We start from the raw sequence: 15,590 nt of genomic DNA on the forward strand, positions 1-15,590 counted from the left end.
ACAACAGAAAAGAGGGGAAATGAAGCAAATGGAACAAAATGTTAACAATGACTGCATCTGGGTGATGGATACATGGGAGTTTATTAAACTACGACTTTCTTCTACCATGTATATTTGAATATCATCAAAATAAAACATGTAAAACGAAAGCAGCATCTGATATGTATAAGCGAGAGAGCTTTATTCCAAGGCTAGTAGGTATGCACACTGATTCCTGGACTCCTACCCTAACTCCACAGCCCCCAGGGGTCTGAAGATAAAGAATGGGAACCACAGGCATTGACATCACATGCCTAAATCCATCTATCAATCCATCAACAGGTCATAACCAAGATGTCTCCATGGACCCTCAGCCAGGCTGAGGGTGGAAGGAGAGCCCCCAGAAGAGAGGAGCAACAGGGGGTCTGATTGGAAGTCCAATCTGTACCATCTGCTGACAGTGGGCAACTCATCCCAACTCTCTGAGCTCCTGTTTCCTCGTTGGCAAAACAAGGGTAGGAATGACCCATGGTGAGAATTAAATTGCAATTCATAGGCCCAGCTCCTGACACACAGTAGGATGCTCAGGAAATCCTGGCTTCCTCCCTTCCCCCAGGGCTCTGCGGGGCTGCTGCAGGGACACGTGCGAGCCGTTAAAGATGTGTAGAGGTCACTTTCTTTGCCAGAAAATGTGGGTGCCCTATTGCCAAATCTTCCCATTTTTCAAGAGAAGCTGGGGATCCCGCTTCTTATGTGAAATCTCCCGATCTTGAAATGCTGTCAACAAATTCATATATTTAAAAACACTGGGCGGGCCAAGCAAAACACACCTGCAGACCACTGGAGTGTGACTGCTGATTTAAACCATAGAACAAGTGAAGAGCTAACCTGCATCGATGCTGAGCCCTGTGTGTAGAAGAAGGTTTTACACAGAGAACAGCACTGATTGCTCACAGTCTCCCTTACGATCCCCACTGCACAGATGAGGACACTGAGGCTCGGATTGGCCAAGAGATCTGGCAGGGCTGGAAGCAAATATAGATCTTCTTGAGAACTCAAAGTTCTACTCTATCCCCCTCTCCAGATTCCTAGAAGAGTCTTTTGGAAACAAATGGCAGACCCAGAGAGAGGCAGGGCACTGCCTGTGGCCACCAAACACACTGGGCTGGCAGAGACCCAGCAGGTTTCCTGTGGCCTTCTGGAACAGACCCCAGAGTGCACTGCCCTGGAGAAGGTGACTGTGAGATCCAGCCAGCCAAGCCTGCGATGGTGGCAGAGCAAAGGCACCTTCCACGTTTTATCTCCTTCAACAATGTATGGATAGGCTTAAGAATGTTCTAGACCACAAGCCTAAGCCCTCGGTTTCTCCATCTCAAAAATCTGGGAAGTTGGACAGGAGAGCCCGCTCACCAGCTGAGCACATGCTCTGTTACTCGGTGTGTCTAAGACTGGGCTGGAGACGCAGCCAACCACATTGCTTTGAGTTTGTCATGAGTTGGTGATAATTTAGACACACAGCCTGTGATTCTTTCTGATTAAAAACCTGGCCATGTTTCCCATCCTTGGTGAATTTTCATTGTTGTAGCAGTAAAGGAGAACTCACTATAGAAAGGGGGGCCGCTCCAGGAGAAAAGGGAACCCTCCTACACTCTCGGTGGGATTGTAAATCGGTCCAGCCACTATGGAAGACAGGATGGAGGTTCCTTTAAAAACTAAAACTAGAGCTACCATATGATCCGGCAATCCCAGTCCTGGGCATGTATCTGGAGAAAACTATAACTCGAAAAGATACTCCAGTGTTCATAGCAACACTGTGTATAATAGCCAAGACATGGGGGCAACCTAAGTGCCCATCAATAGATGAATGGATGAAGAATGGTACATACATACAGTGGAATACTACTCAGCCATAAAAAAGAATGAGCTCATGCCATTTGCTGCAACGTGGATGGACCTAGAGATTATCATGCTCAAGTGAAGGAAGTCAGAGAGAGGAAGACAAATACCATAAGAGATGACTCTGTGCAGAACCTAAAATAAGCCACAAACGAACTCATTTACAAAGTAGAAACAGACTCCCGGACTCAGAGAACAAACTTCAGTCACCAAAGGGGAAAGAGGGTGGAGGCGGGATGAGTCGGCAGTTTGGGTTTAGCAGACACACACTACTGTGTGCAAAGCAGAGACAACAAGGTCCTAACGCACAGCACAGGCAACTACACTCAACACGCTACAACAACCATCGTCAGAAAACGTGGAAGAAGACCACGCGCAACTACACACATCTGAGTCCCTTTGTCGTGCTGCAGGAACTCACACAACATTTTAAATCAACTGTGCTTCAATCAAAAGAAGAAAAGAGGACACTCCAAGAGCTAAGGAATTGTTTCCTTCAACCAAGGATCAGGAAACAACTAACACTTGTTCAGACTCCGTCTGTGTGGGGCGCTCAACACAGTAGGCACAGAGAGGAGAGACGGAGGGGAGACCCCCACCTCAGTCCGGGGAGGTTTCTAGTAACCGCCAGGAGGAGCCTAGACAAACCCCATAACCTTCCTCTTCTGGGCCCGGATTTAATCCTTCCATGTGGAGGACTCTTGTCTACTAAACAGTGTAGTGGGTGACTCAGCACCCAGAACATCTGCGTGCAAACCTTGGCTGTGCTACTTACCTGCAGCGTGAGTTTAAGCAAGCACTCTGTGCCTCAGTTTCTCAGTATGTAAAATGGAGTAACAACAGTACCAATGCCAGAGGTTCACGGATCTATCTCACAGCACATTAGAGCAGCGCCTGGGTTTCACCACCTCTAAATGGGAATAACAACAGCATCTATGTACCTCCTGAGCTGCCTTAGTGGTTCAGACGGTAAAGAATCCACCTGCAATGCAGCTGACCTGGGTTTGATCCTGGGGTCAGGAAGACTCCCCTGAAGAAGGGAATGGCCACCCACTCCAGTATTTTTGCCTGGAGAATTTCACGGACAGAGGAGCTTGGCAGGTTACAATCCATGGGGTCACAAAGAGTCGGATACGACTCAACAGCTCACACACACACACACACACACACACACACACACTTCCCAGGGCCGTGGCCAGGATGGAATAAGTTCACGTAAGCAAATCATCTGGACCCGTGGCTGGCACATAGAAAGCCAGTCGTGACACAGTTGCCATCACTGTATGTGATTAGAGATGAGAGAGCTATTGAAGACTGAACTGTTGATTCACTCCTATTTATATCTTCACAACTGAATCTTGAGAGATAGAAGAGCATTTTCTCAAAGAGACTTTCGCATGAAGACTTCCCACTGACCCAGAGTGGAGGGCTCCTCCCCCGCCCTTATCGCGGCTGGGCGGGCCTTTCTGGCTGGGCCTCTCCCTCCCTCTGTCCTCCTGCCCAGCTCACAGGACTCACACCACCGCTCCATGTGTGTCTCCAACAGCCCCAGAAGATGGGCCGGGTAACACTGTCCCACTTGACGGTCCAGGGGCCCCCCAGATGTCAGGGCCATGTGCCTCAGGGCAGGAGCCCAAACCCCAGAGCCCAGGCCCTGGGCAGCAGCAGCAGGCACCAAGGCTATGGCTCTGCCGTCCCAGGACCACCACTTCCTTCGGCAAGTCACGCCTCTAACCCTCATGGCCTCATCTGTCAAAGGAGAGAAAAGACCTTCCCAGGTCTCTTGTGCAGAGAAGGCAATGGCACCCCACTCCAGTACTCTTGCCTGGAAAATCCCATGGATGGAGGAGCCTGGAAGGCTGCAGTCCATGGGGTCGCACAGAGTCGGACACGACTGAAGCGACTTAGCAGCAGCAGCAGCAGGTCTCTTGTGAGGACTGAATGCGTGACAATCCTGAGAACAACACCTAGCACGTTCGGGCTCAATACTTTAGCAAAAGGAGAGATGCTACTTTGCCTGGCAGAGTCCTGCTTTATGCCTGACTCCTGGCAAATCTTCCAGTTGGAGACCCTGGTCACTCTCAAAAATGTCTCGGTTTGGAAAAACATTATATGGACACTCTAAAATAATTGCCTGTAGCTGTTTAAATTATTATTATTATTACTATTATTGTTTTCCACCCTACCACACTGAGACTGTAAGAATCATATACGTTGACTCAGAACAGTTTAGTAATTCAGTACCTCCCTTGGGTGAACGTGAGCCCTGCCCTGGGGACCTCAAACTCTAGTCCTCCAGCTAAGCTCTCACCACAGGGAGACGAGACCCTGGGGCCAAGGTGATGTGCCACCTGAAGTCTGTGCCCCCTCTAGATCACTCTGGATGCCCAGGTGGCCCCAAGCCCAATACCAGGAGGACCTGGGAGGGTCTCTTCTGCAGATCCAAGCTTGGAGGTCAGATGGCGCCACTGACATGCCCAGCTCGGCGGCGGAGGGGTGGCCGGGGGCGGCTCTCTCGGGAGCAGGGCAGTGTGCGCCTAGCTGGCATGTGCGGGCTGAGGTGTCCACACACGTGTACACAGGGGCCCCTGCCCCACCAAGCTCCAGTGCGGGCTCTGAGGAGTCCGAGGAGTCTGCATTCAGAGCTGGCCTTCCAGGTTGCTATGAAAGTGTGCTTGTCAAGGTAGGAGAATAGAACATATTTTAGTTCACATTTTGTTAGCTTGATTTATAACTTGCAAATATTTAGACATATGGTATGTGAGCCTCCATCTGCACTCTCCCTGGGCCCCGCAAATCCCTGCCACCTCCTGCCCACTCTCAATGCCAAATGTTTACTGAGCCCCTCCTCCGCGCTGAGCCCAGGGCACGCCATGGGGTGAAGGGCGCCCTCCCGGCACCCAAATGTGACCATCTATGTGGGAGCACACCTGGTGCTCCTAAACCAGTGAAGAGCCCGGTGGGGGTAGGGGTGGCGTGGACCTGGTCTATGGCTCTGCCCCAACCCTAGTGAGGCAGGCGGCTTCCTGCCCTCTCTGGGTCTCAGTCTCCCCGTTTAAACAACAGATTCCATTCGCCCTAAGAGGCCCTGGTACCCAGGCTGAAGCAGGGTGAGGTAGGGCACAATTAGGTCCGGGACCTGGGGAGGGCGTAACCTGGCGATGGGCCGCGAACTCTCGGGTTACCAAGGTGTGGAACTGAGCACTTTGCACTAGCAGGTCATCTCGTCCATTCATTCCACAAACACTGCAGCCACCCACGCTGTGCCAGCTAGGGGCTGATCTGCCGGACCTGGGAGGATCAAACAGGCACGCAGAAAACCGAAAGGCAAGGCAAAGACTGGCGAGGGTGCTCAAAAGAGACCTCCTCTAATCTCCTTCCATCCTCGCAACCCTCCAGTCTCCTGTCCATTTCTCAGATGAGAAAACGGAGGACCGGAGAGGTAAGGGGCTAGGTCAACACCCTGCCGCTTAGGGCGTGCCCAGATCTTGTGGCCAGCCAGAAGCGAGGTTTCAGATTCCGGCAGTCTCCGGCCACTGTCCCAAGCTGCCCGAAGCATGGGGAGGCCCCGTCCAGCTCCCGGAAGGCTGGAGGGAGGTGAGGGCAGGGAGGGGCCGGGCCAGAGGACGCGCCGGCCGGGAGGCAGGGAGGGGCCTGGCGGCGGGTGTGGGGGGACGGGAGTAGGGGGAGTCGGGTGGCATCCACCTCCCGGGTGCGCAGCCTGGGTGCTCGGCCCGGGCGCCCGGAGCGCCAGCGGCTTAGGTGCGCGCGAGCGACAGCCGCGCTCGGGCCGGGGTAGGGCTCCCAAGCTCCGGCAGAGGGGTGCGGCGGGGGGCGGCGCTGCAGTGCCCGCAGCGGCGGGCTGGGGGAGCTGTGCCCGTCTGTCCCCCAGGCTTGGTCGGGGACCGGGCAGCCGGGACGCCGCTCCCTCGCCCGGCCAAGCCAGGCGACGCGCAGCCAGGCGTGCCTAGAGCGGGCTCCGGCCCCAAGGACTCCCGGGCACCCGGCCGGGGAGGGCCGGGGAGAAGCCAGTCCCGCGGGCCAGGGCGTCCACGGGCGCCGCCGCTCTGGCCCGCCCCCGGGGGTTGGGGGGGGGGGGGTGTCCCGGGCCGCTGGGCCCGCCCAGGTAACCCCATCCTCGGCCCGCCCCCGGCCCGCCCCCCCCGGCCGCCCGCCTCCGTCGCCGCCGCCGCTGCCGCCGCATCCCGGCTCTGGGGCGGCGCTGACAGTCTGGTCCGCGCCGGGCAGCGGGCGCAGCAGCGGGCAGGGCTGCCGGCAGGCACGGAGGCAGAGCCTCGCCGCGCGCGCCCCGGCCCGCGCCCGGCGCCGCGCCCCAGCCCGCCTGCGGGGCGCCCACCTGCCGCCCGGACGGGAGGTCCCCCCACACCCGCCCCCGCGGCCGCAGCCGCTGCCCGGGGCCGGCGCCCGCGGCGGCACCATGAGTCCCCGCTGGTGCCTGCGTTCACTGCGCCTCCTGGTCTTCGCCGTCTTCTCGGCCGCCGCGAGCAACTGGCTGTAAGTCTGGACCCGGCGGGGCCGGGTGGGTGCCGGGGCGGGGCGGGCCCCGGGGGCCGCGGCCGGTGCCAGGCGGCGCGGGGGGCAGCGGGCGCGGGGGCGCCCGGCAGGTGTCTTGGCCGCGGGACGCGAGGCTCGACCGCCCTGTGCGCCGCCGCCGCCGCCACTGCCCCGGCCTCCCTCTGAACACCCCTCTGCCCGCGTCCGGCTCCCAGCTCAGGGGCGGCAGGGGTGGTGGCGACCGCCCGCACCCCGAGGCGGCGTGGGGAGCCCGGGAGCGCAAGGGGCGCGAGCGCGGGACGGCGGCAGGGGCGGGGTGCCGGGTGCTGGGCGCAGCCCGGGCTGGGCTGACAGGTCGCCGAGCAAGCGCATGACGGGCGAGGACCCTGGCTGCTAATAGCAGGTTAATCCCCGCCGAAGTCCAGGAGTGAGCTCCCCGCGCCTAGCTGCCCGCGCGGCGCTGCCGGCTGGGCCGGAGGCGTGCAGGGACCTGTCCTGCTTGGGGGCCCAGGAGTCGGGATAGAAGCAGGGAAGAGACCGGCCGGCCGGCCTCCGGCAGCTGGCGCTGGCCGGCCTTGGTTCTCCCTGGAGCAGGAAGAAACTCCGTCCAGAGCTTTAAGAGGCAGCAGCCCCCGGCTCCCTAAGTCTCACCTAAGAAGAGGGGGCAGTGACCGCTTGTGACCTGTTTCTCCCTTATTGGGCTGGGGCTGAAGGTTTGCTGGGGGCAGTGGGGGATTCTAAACGGATGAGCTTCCATGAGTGGGTAGCAAGGAAGCAAGAGGGCCCTGGACCCGTTCTTCATCCCCCTTAGTGATGGTTTTCACCCCTGCCCCAGGCTTCACCCTGGTCCCCATTGCTTCTGCCCAGAACTCTGCCCCCATCGGCCGCTGTGGCCAGTGGGGAGCCAAGCTCCAATATTGATCTGAAAAGCATGAGGTGGGAAGGGGGATAGCCAACAGTGTAGCTGGGGTTTCCATGGAGACAGCGGGAGAGGAAAAAATTCTCTCTGCATCAAGACCAAAGAACAAATATCTCCCATGAAATTGCCCCGAGTGTCCAATGGCTGTTGCTATGAGGTCATTGCGGCCGCTGGGGCCCTGCAGGCTGGAAGGAGTGCGTTTGCTGGGGTCAAAGCCACCCAGGGCTTGGGGGACGGAGGTGATGTGGAATTCTCCCAGCTGTTCTGAGAGCGAGAGTGAGCGACTCCAAGGCAGCCCAAAGTGGCTGTGGAGCTTTTGTTTTTCTTGGAGACTTAATTTGATTAACACTTCAGGGGCAGTGGCAAAGTGTACAGAGACCAGGGTACCACCACCTCCTCCTGCTACCCCTCAGCAGGCCACCCCCCCTCCCCGCTCCGAGTGGGGCCTGGGGGTCACAGAGCCAAGGAGAGGGGCTGACTGGGACGTGGGGAAGTTCATGGTCCCTGGAAAGCATGGGTTCAGAGCCAGGGTCTCCAAAGCCAGCAGGAGCAAGAACTGGTATGACTGGCCCAGGGCTGAGGGCTACAAAAAGGCAGAGGAGGAAGCGACAATTCAAGGGTCTGACCCAGGCCTTCCGGGAAGAGCGAGACATCCACAGTGGAGTTCTTCAAGAGCATCTAGTGTTTGGGCTCATTTTACAGATGAGGACACCGAGGCCCCAGGAGGGGCAGCTACTTGCTCATCTCAGAGCAGAGAACTGATCCCAGATGCTCTGACTTCCAGGCAGTGACATACCTCCTTCCCTGAAGCCGTCCCAAACTTAAGCCAGAGTGGCCCAGGTAGTGTCACTACCCACCTTCAGCCACATCCAAGCCCCAAATCCCAACCAGGGAGGCTGCTCCAGCTTTGGGTCATGCAAACCGTGGGGAATTCCAAGTGGGGTGGGGTGAAGAGGGGCGGCCTAGAAGGAGAAGAGAGGTTGGCAAACCTGTTCTCTGCAGCCGCGATGGTTCAGGTTGCCATGCAGCAGGTCTCCAGATGACCCAGCTCGCTCCTGCTCCAGCCCGGGCTTCAAGCCAAGGGTCTCTGTTCGGCCCAAGGCAGGAGAAACAAGGGGCTTCCCAGGACCCCCGCCAATCCAGAAAGGCTGTGATGGAGAAGAGATCTCTGGGCATGTTCCAAGACTGGGTCCATCCCCAGGTGAGGGACTGGGCCAGCTCTGGGGGAAATAGATGTCACAGCCGGGCCTCCAAGGAGCTTGGAGGAAGACAAGGTAAAAGCAGACCACGGATGCATGAGACCGTGAACGTGCGGTAGCTGTCAGAGGAAGGAGATGAGTGTGAGCTGGAGCGGTCACGGAGGGGACTTGGCCTGAAGGTTGTAGAATCCTGACAGTAATCATTAGAATAGATCCTCTGAATCTGAATCCCATTTTACAGATAAGAAAATTGAGGATCACGGAGGTGATGGCCCGAGTCACCTGGCTGGTAAATGGCAGAGGCGTCTAACCCAAAAGCTGCCTGTAGAAGGAAAAGTTTCTGGCAGGCAGATGTCCGTCCAGGCATGATGGCTGGCACTGTGTCTTTTCCAGCCATGCTGGAGGTCTGGCCCCAAGAGGATGGCTGGCAGCACTCTCAGAGGGGCAAGGCCGGGGTGTCCACTCCCCTTCCAGTACCTGGAATCAGGCTTCCGGCCAGGGCCGGCTGGCTGTCCGGTTGCAAGAGCTGATGCTGTCTGTTGTCTCCGTAGGGCGGGTGGCCTGGCAGAGAGGCCAGGTGTCCCGCTGCGTGCAGCTGTTGGGCAGGATGGAGCTTGGAGCTGGGAGGGCTCTGTAGCCTGAGGCCTGGGCAAGCCCAGAGAAGCTAGAAGCTGTTGATTAGACTTGTGTCTGGCACCAGGAGTGAGTTGACAGCTTGTGGCAGCTCCCACCACTGAGGGAGGGAGAGAGGGAGGGATGGATGAAACGGTCCATCAGTGGAAAGCCTGGATCTTCCACAGACCTGGGCTTGTAAAAGTCTCTGCGTGTTTCCCCCGGCACGGGGGCCATGCTGGAAGTCAGGAGACTTGGTCCTCAGAGCTGGGTGGCCTGGGATGGCCTCTTTCTCCCTCTGGGCCACAATCCTCAGCAGATTGTTCTGAACCCCAGATAGAAGTACTGGAAGAGTTAGACAGATAAACTAAGATAGAATAGATAAACTAATATTTTATCATGGTGGATTTCCTGAAGAAAGGCGATGATGTGCTGAGCTGGGGCCCCCTTGGAGGCCCAGTAGGCACAGCCAGGGGGCCTGTGCTACATTCACAGGTCGTCCAGCAGAGTAGCAAGGGCAGATGGCATACAGTTCCATCCCAGGTCTGCCCCTGACCAGAGGGGTGACCTCGGACAAGGTACTTACCCTCTCTGAGCCTCGGGTTCTTCATCTGTAAAATGGGAGAGACACGTGAGGGTGCTGAGGCTACAGAGAGAGCCCACAAGCAGAGTAACGCCTGGCGCGCTGGGCCCGTGCAGCCAGAGCCAGCCAAGACATGCAGTGCCGGCCCCGCAGCTAAAGGCATGGTCTGTCTGCCCCAGGAAGTGTCCCCCTAGTCTGTGGCTGAAACCCCCGCTCCCTTCTAAAGAGCAAAAGCGCACCCCCGTGGGTCCCCTCCTACGGCCCTGGGCGTTGAATTACAATCGCTGGCACGCCCATGGCTCTTTACAGTTTGCACTGGGATTTCTCTCCGTTGGTACTTGGGGCCTGTGCTGTGCGTTGTTGAATGTTTAGCAGCATCCCTGGCCTCTCTACCCATCAGACACCTGTAGCGCCCTGCCGCCCAAGCCCCCCCCCCCCCAACCCCCGCCAGCCAGGGAACCACCAGAAATGTCCCCAGACGTTGTCAAATGTCCCTGGAGGGCAGAATCACCCCTGGTTGAGACTCAATGGCTTACGAAGCATTTTCACACCCATTTCCTTATAAGAACCATATAACCTCTGCCCCTTCCCCTTCAGAGGAGGGAGTCCATATTCAACCCCACTTCAAAGGCCCAGAGGTGCAGTGACTTCCCCAAGGGACATCCTGCATGGCAGAGGCAGTACTTGACCTGCTCTCAGATGTCCAGACCTCGTGGGTTTCCATCCTCTCCTTAGAGAACTGTTTCCCGTCACATGTTGCTGTTTAGCCTTCCAGTCGTGTCCCACTCTTTGCGACCCACCATGGACTGTATGTAGCCCACCAGGCTCCTCTGTCCGCGGAATTCTCCAGGCACGGATAGGGGAGTGGGCTGCCATTTCCAAATAATGCGGCTCCTCTGCAAGGTGAGAAACCTCCGGAGGCCAAGGCTGTGGCATGAACGCCTCCCAGCAGCCTCAGTGCCTGGCACATGCCGGGCCTGTAGTAGCTTCTCAGTCAACATTTCACGAACAAAGGAAGGACAGGCCTGTTCGCTCCTGAGGCTTGTAAGTTGCTGTCACATCAGGCCCCATCTGATGTGGGCCCTCCCGCTATGAGTGGGAGGGAAGCTCTGCCCTACTGCCCCGAGCCACGGGTGATGCTCAGATGTGCCAAAGTGGGTGTCAGGATGCGTGGCTGTCACCCAGCAGATGCGCGGCTCTGGCCCGCAGCTCTGGGCCAGGGCACCCACTCAGAGCCAAGCTGAGAGCACTTTCTCCCCTTACCCTCCTCTTGGGGCCCCGGGACCAGGCCTGCCTGAGGGGTTTGTTCAAGCAGCAATCATGGCCCAGCTGTCTGCCGTGGCTTGACTTTCTTCCCTCAACCCTGGATTAGCAATTGAGCAACTCAGCATCTGACAAGACAGTGCTCCCCAAACCTGTTGAAACTCGCCCAGCTCGGGCCCTGTGGGTGCCTTGGGAGAGCTGAGCGTTTGCACCAAGCCTCATCCTCTCGTCCCCCGCTCTGGGAAGAAGGGCTTGGTCTGAGCCAACCGGGCATGGAGTTGGCCAGGGAGCCACCGATGACAGGGGGTGTGGAGGGTGACAGTTGCCCACCCCATCACCCCCACTACAAACAAGCCTGCAAGAACCACTCAGCGGATTCAGCTGGGAGGCGGGGCTGTGACCCCATGGTTGCTGTCCAGATTTCCACAGGAGTTGCCAGGTTTTATCTCTGAGTCCTGAGCTGCATCTTCTGTGATCCAGCCAAAGCCGGGAGAAGGCTCGCTCCCTGACGTGACCCCCAGCTCCCCCTCTCCCCCTCCCAACCCCTCTCTGCCTCCCCCGTCTCCTGGCAAACTCGAAACCAAACTCTGTTAGTTCCCTGGCCAAGTCAGAACCCCCGCAGCAGAGGGGACCTGGTCTGAGAAAAGAGGCGAAGGGCGGGGGGTGGCGGGGAGTATAAGGAGGGAGGGAACCACCCCGACAGCTCTCGGCTCACAAGAGAACTTGGAGAGGCCCCTTAGAAGCATCATGACACCACCGATGAGACCAGAAGGGCCTCTTTGCCGCTGTGACTCCGAACAGTCCTCTGGGACCGTTTCTCACTGTGTTCACACACAAGTCACTGCAGAACTGGATCTCAGGAACTCCTCTCCAAGGACTGGAGACCGCAGGGTACTCCCCTTGAGTCAGGGATGCAAGGCTGTCCTGGCACCCCAGGGCTGAGAGGATGAAATCTCAGCCATCAGAGTCAGAGGTTCTTGGAAGTGCTCAAGTCAGCCTCCTCCAGGGACACCGAGCCTCCAAGCAGGAGGGCGAGTGCCTGGCGAGCCTTGTTTGATGACAGCGAGCACTTCCTTGTCCAGCTTCTCCATCAGGTGCCATGCTAGGCACCTGGGGGTCACAGGGCACAGCAGTGGTACAGCTGGAACCCCATTCGAGGTCTCTGACTGCTTTCCAGACCTTTCCCTGCGGCAGGTAAAGCAGGCCTGCAGCCCACCCCCCTTGCCCGGCATCCCTGCTGAGGTGACAGGCGACAAGGGAGGAGCCCAGGTTTTCCCGCCAGCCCTGTTGGGGTGCGAGTGTGGGCTTAGCCGCTGGCTCCCCCAGGCCTGGGCCTTTAGCAAGGGTGTACCAAGGCCGAGGAACTCGCTAGAAACCCAAAGACACAGGGCATGAGCCTCCCTCCAGGGAGCCCACACTGCCCCCTGGACAGCTCAAGCGGCTTCCCCATCCCTCCTGGCATCCCTCCCCCAGGACCTCCCCAGCCCAGCTGGGGAGAACCACTCAACAGTGTGATGGCTCCAAGGCAGGCAAGGCACTCCAGGGAGGAGGCTCGGATGGGTCTTTGCAAGGGACACGCTCTCTGCTGGCAAATTCGGGGGTGAGCCACGGTCAGGAAGTGCCTTAAATTCAACGCCCACTGGGCCCACAGCCACACCTTCCCCTAGAGAGAGAAGGAAACTTCTCCCCGCCTGGCGCAGCTCGGGAACCAGCCAGGTTCAGGTCTGAGCTGCTATTTGCTGGCCCTGAGTCAGCCACCAGCTCCCCCGGGAACAAATCCTGTGAGATGGGAAATAAGAAATGGGGAGGGGGGCGGGATGCCAGGAATGGCAGGTAGGGAAGTGGGGGAAACGTGGGGGTGGGAGTAAGACGTCGAAACGGAGGAAGAGACAGACAATTCTGGGACTGTAACACTGCAACGATAACCCATCTTTTTTTCATTGAGGTAGAGATGAAGAAACATGCAAAATACTTCAATGCTGATTCGTCACACATGTTCAGCTAGACCACCCTGTTCTGTGTGCTTGCTCTGACCCCTTGCTCAATAGATGTTTCTTGAATACATTTAAAAAAATAAAAAGAGAGAAGATCGGGGTGCTGAAGCTTCTGAGGATGGGGAGTAAAGGGAGCCAGGGATCCCAGGAGATGGGGGGGCGCAGACAGCACCCTAAGGCACAGGAGCAGGGACTTGGGCTGCAGGGAGGCTGTCATTCCGCTCGCAACTGAGGGAAAGCGCTTGGGGCAAAGAGAGCTTGATGTGGGCACTGAGAGCTCTATGGAGCTAAACTCCGTCTGGGGGAAGAGTGGCATGGAGGTAGCGCCCACCACCCCACGGCCCCTGCGGGCATCTCCAGGGCTAGCCCCTCCTCACTGGCTACCCCTGAAGGGCTTTCAGGCCAATGGCCGCAACTCCTTCCACCACTTGAGAAGCTGCAGAGGTCACAGACCCAGACACTGTCCAGGCGGCCACGTAACCTCCAAGGCATCGTCCTCTCCAGCACCCCTCGCCCCTGAAAGACGCCTTCACGGTCAGGCAGGAAAGACACAAGGTCTCTAGAAAGACCCATCAATGGAAGAATAAGACTGCCTTCCTCAGACCGGTGCCCACTGATGCCAAACCACCAAGTCCTTTGTGCCCTGGGCCGTCGCTGGAGCCTGATGAGCCAGCCCAAGTTTAGAAGCCGAAGGACCTGTTTTCAAGTCTTGACCACCCCTGAGTGGCTGCACAGCCTTGAACACGCACCTCTCTGAACCTTGGTTTCCTCATCTGTAAAACGGAGGGGATGATACCCACCTGGAGAATCCTGCATGAATTTACCCGGTGGCTCAGTGGTAAAGAATCCACCTGCAACGCAGGAGCCACAGGAGACGCAGGCTTGATCCCTGCATCAGGAAGATCCCCTGGAGGAGGGCATGGTAACCCTCTGCAGTGTTCTTGCCTGGAGAATCCCATGGACAGAGGAGCCTGGTGGGCTATGGTCCATGGGGTCACAAAGAGTCGGACATGACCGAAGTGAGTTAGCACACACGTGTCCATGTAAGGATATAGTGGAGCACATGACTGTTGTTTGAGGAGCAAAGTGACAAGGGGTGTAAGGTCCCTCTTCCTGTCATCTAGTCCCAAGAATGGTTCCCAGGTGCCCTGGGCACACCACTATCTCTGCCATCCTCATGCCTGGGTCCCCAGTTCCAAATCTCTTAACAGCACCATCCCCCGAGTCCTCAGACCGCCCGTTCCTAAAGGACCCACCTGACGGGCCAGAACCACTGAAGACTCCATTGGGAGACTCCGTTAACCATCCACAGTTGGGATCAAGGCTGAGGTGATCCACTGTCCCCAAAGGGTACGTGTCCTGCCCTCTGGGAGGCTCAGTTGAAAGAAGGGCTGGGAACCCAGGTGGGAGGGAGTGGACGGAGCCAAGCCAAAGAAGACAAATGAGCCGACCAGCCTGGGGTCCCCCGGAAGAGTCCGCAGCTCAACGGACTAAGGAGAGGCTTTGGGAGGGCACGGATGCTGACGCTGCTGATGAGCATACCAATGATAAGGAATAAAGATAATATATAATCGTGTTGCCAACAGGACAGGAGTGCCTGCTGTGTGCCTGTTTAACCCACCTCAGCCTCTGGAGATCTGAATGCCTCTTCTCCCCACCCTAGAGGGGAAGACACGGAGGCTCACAGCCCCTCTCTTGCCGCCAGTAACATGGAGACAGGATGCAGACCCAGTCTGTCCATCTCTCTTGGGCAGTGCCTAGCGCTGCCTGCCACGGGAAGGGATGAGAATCTCGGGACAGGGCTACTACGGCGACTGAGACTGTGGGTACAGAAGCCCTCCAAGGCCTGAAAACAGCTGGGGATGTGGACGGCTCCTGGGAAACCAGGGACTCCCCACCTGCCAGGAGTGCCGGGGGTGCCCAGACGGGTCGCAGACCCTCTGTCCCTCACCCGGCTGCATCTCCCCGGGCGGGCAGCTCTCCGATCAGCAGGCACCCGGTTCCCTCGGGCTCCTCCTCCCAGTCTCTTGGCCTCCTTCCTTCCTGGTGTAGCCCGGCAGGCACGACCGCTCCTCGGGAGGCTCTAAATGCGGCCTGGGCAGCAGGGAGGCCCGAGGGAGGAGGGGGTAGAGAGAGGCCCAGGCCGGCCTCCCAGCCCCCACCTGCCCCCCTCCGGGGCCGGGACCCAGGGCACTGACCTGCCCGGCCTCCCAAACGCTCCAGCAATTTCCCGTCCCCGGTCCTCATGACTGCGCAGATCAGAGCCGGGGCAGGAGGCAGAGAGGTGCAGATTTTCCTTTAGGAATTTATATATATATATATATATTTTTTTTTTTTTTTTTTTAAAAGCCAGCAAACCTGGAAAAGCTTGGGACAAGCCCAGCTAATTTTAGTTTCTAATGAAAACAGCAGGTGGCTGAGAGGATCTGATCTCCCTGGCAGGGCCAAGGGCCCTCCGGCCTCGCAGGCAGCAGGCACGGGCCGCAGGGAGGGCCTCCTGGGAGGAGCCTGGCCGACCCCGAGCCCCTGCGAGAGGAGACGGGCACGCGCTGGCTGGCAGCGGGGCGGCCTGGGGTGGGGGGGGTGGGGGGGTAACCTGATCGATGGCACGGCTGTGGCTGGAGTCCTGG

The 15,590-nt window shown here is 58.1% G+C and overlaps 1 protein-coding gene across 1 annotated transcript in view; it reads left to right on the forward strand.

The window, feature by feature from the left end:
- The first annotated feature begins 6,313 nt into the window (after nucleotides 1-6,313).
- Nucleotides 6,314-15,590, forward strand: part of WNT4 (Wnt family member 4) — a 28,057-nt gene continuing 18,780 nt past the window's right edge. The window contains exon 1 of the mRNA XM_061393942.1: nucleotides 6,314-6,390. Coding sequence (XP_061249926.1) covers nucleotides 6,314-6,390 — 77 coding nt within the window. The remainder of the gene's footprint in view (nucleotides 6,391-15,590) is intronic.

Source organism: Bos javanicus, chromosome 2 (genome assembly GCF_032452875.1).
Source record: "Bos javanicus breed banteng chromosome 2, ARS-OSU_banteng_1.0, whole genome shotgun sequence".
Classification (NCBI taxonomy): Eukaryota; Metazoa; Chordata; class Mammalia; order Artiodactyla; family Bovidae; genus Bos; species Bos javanicus.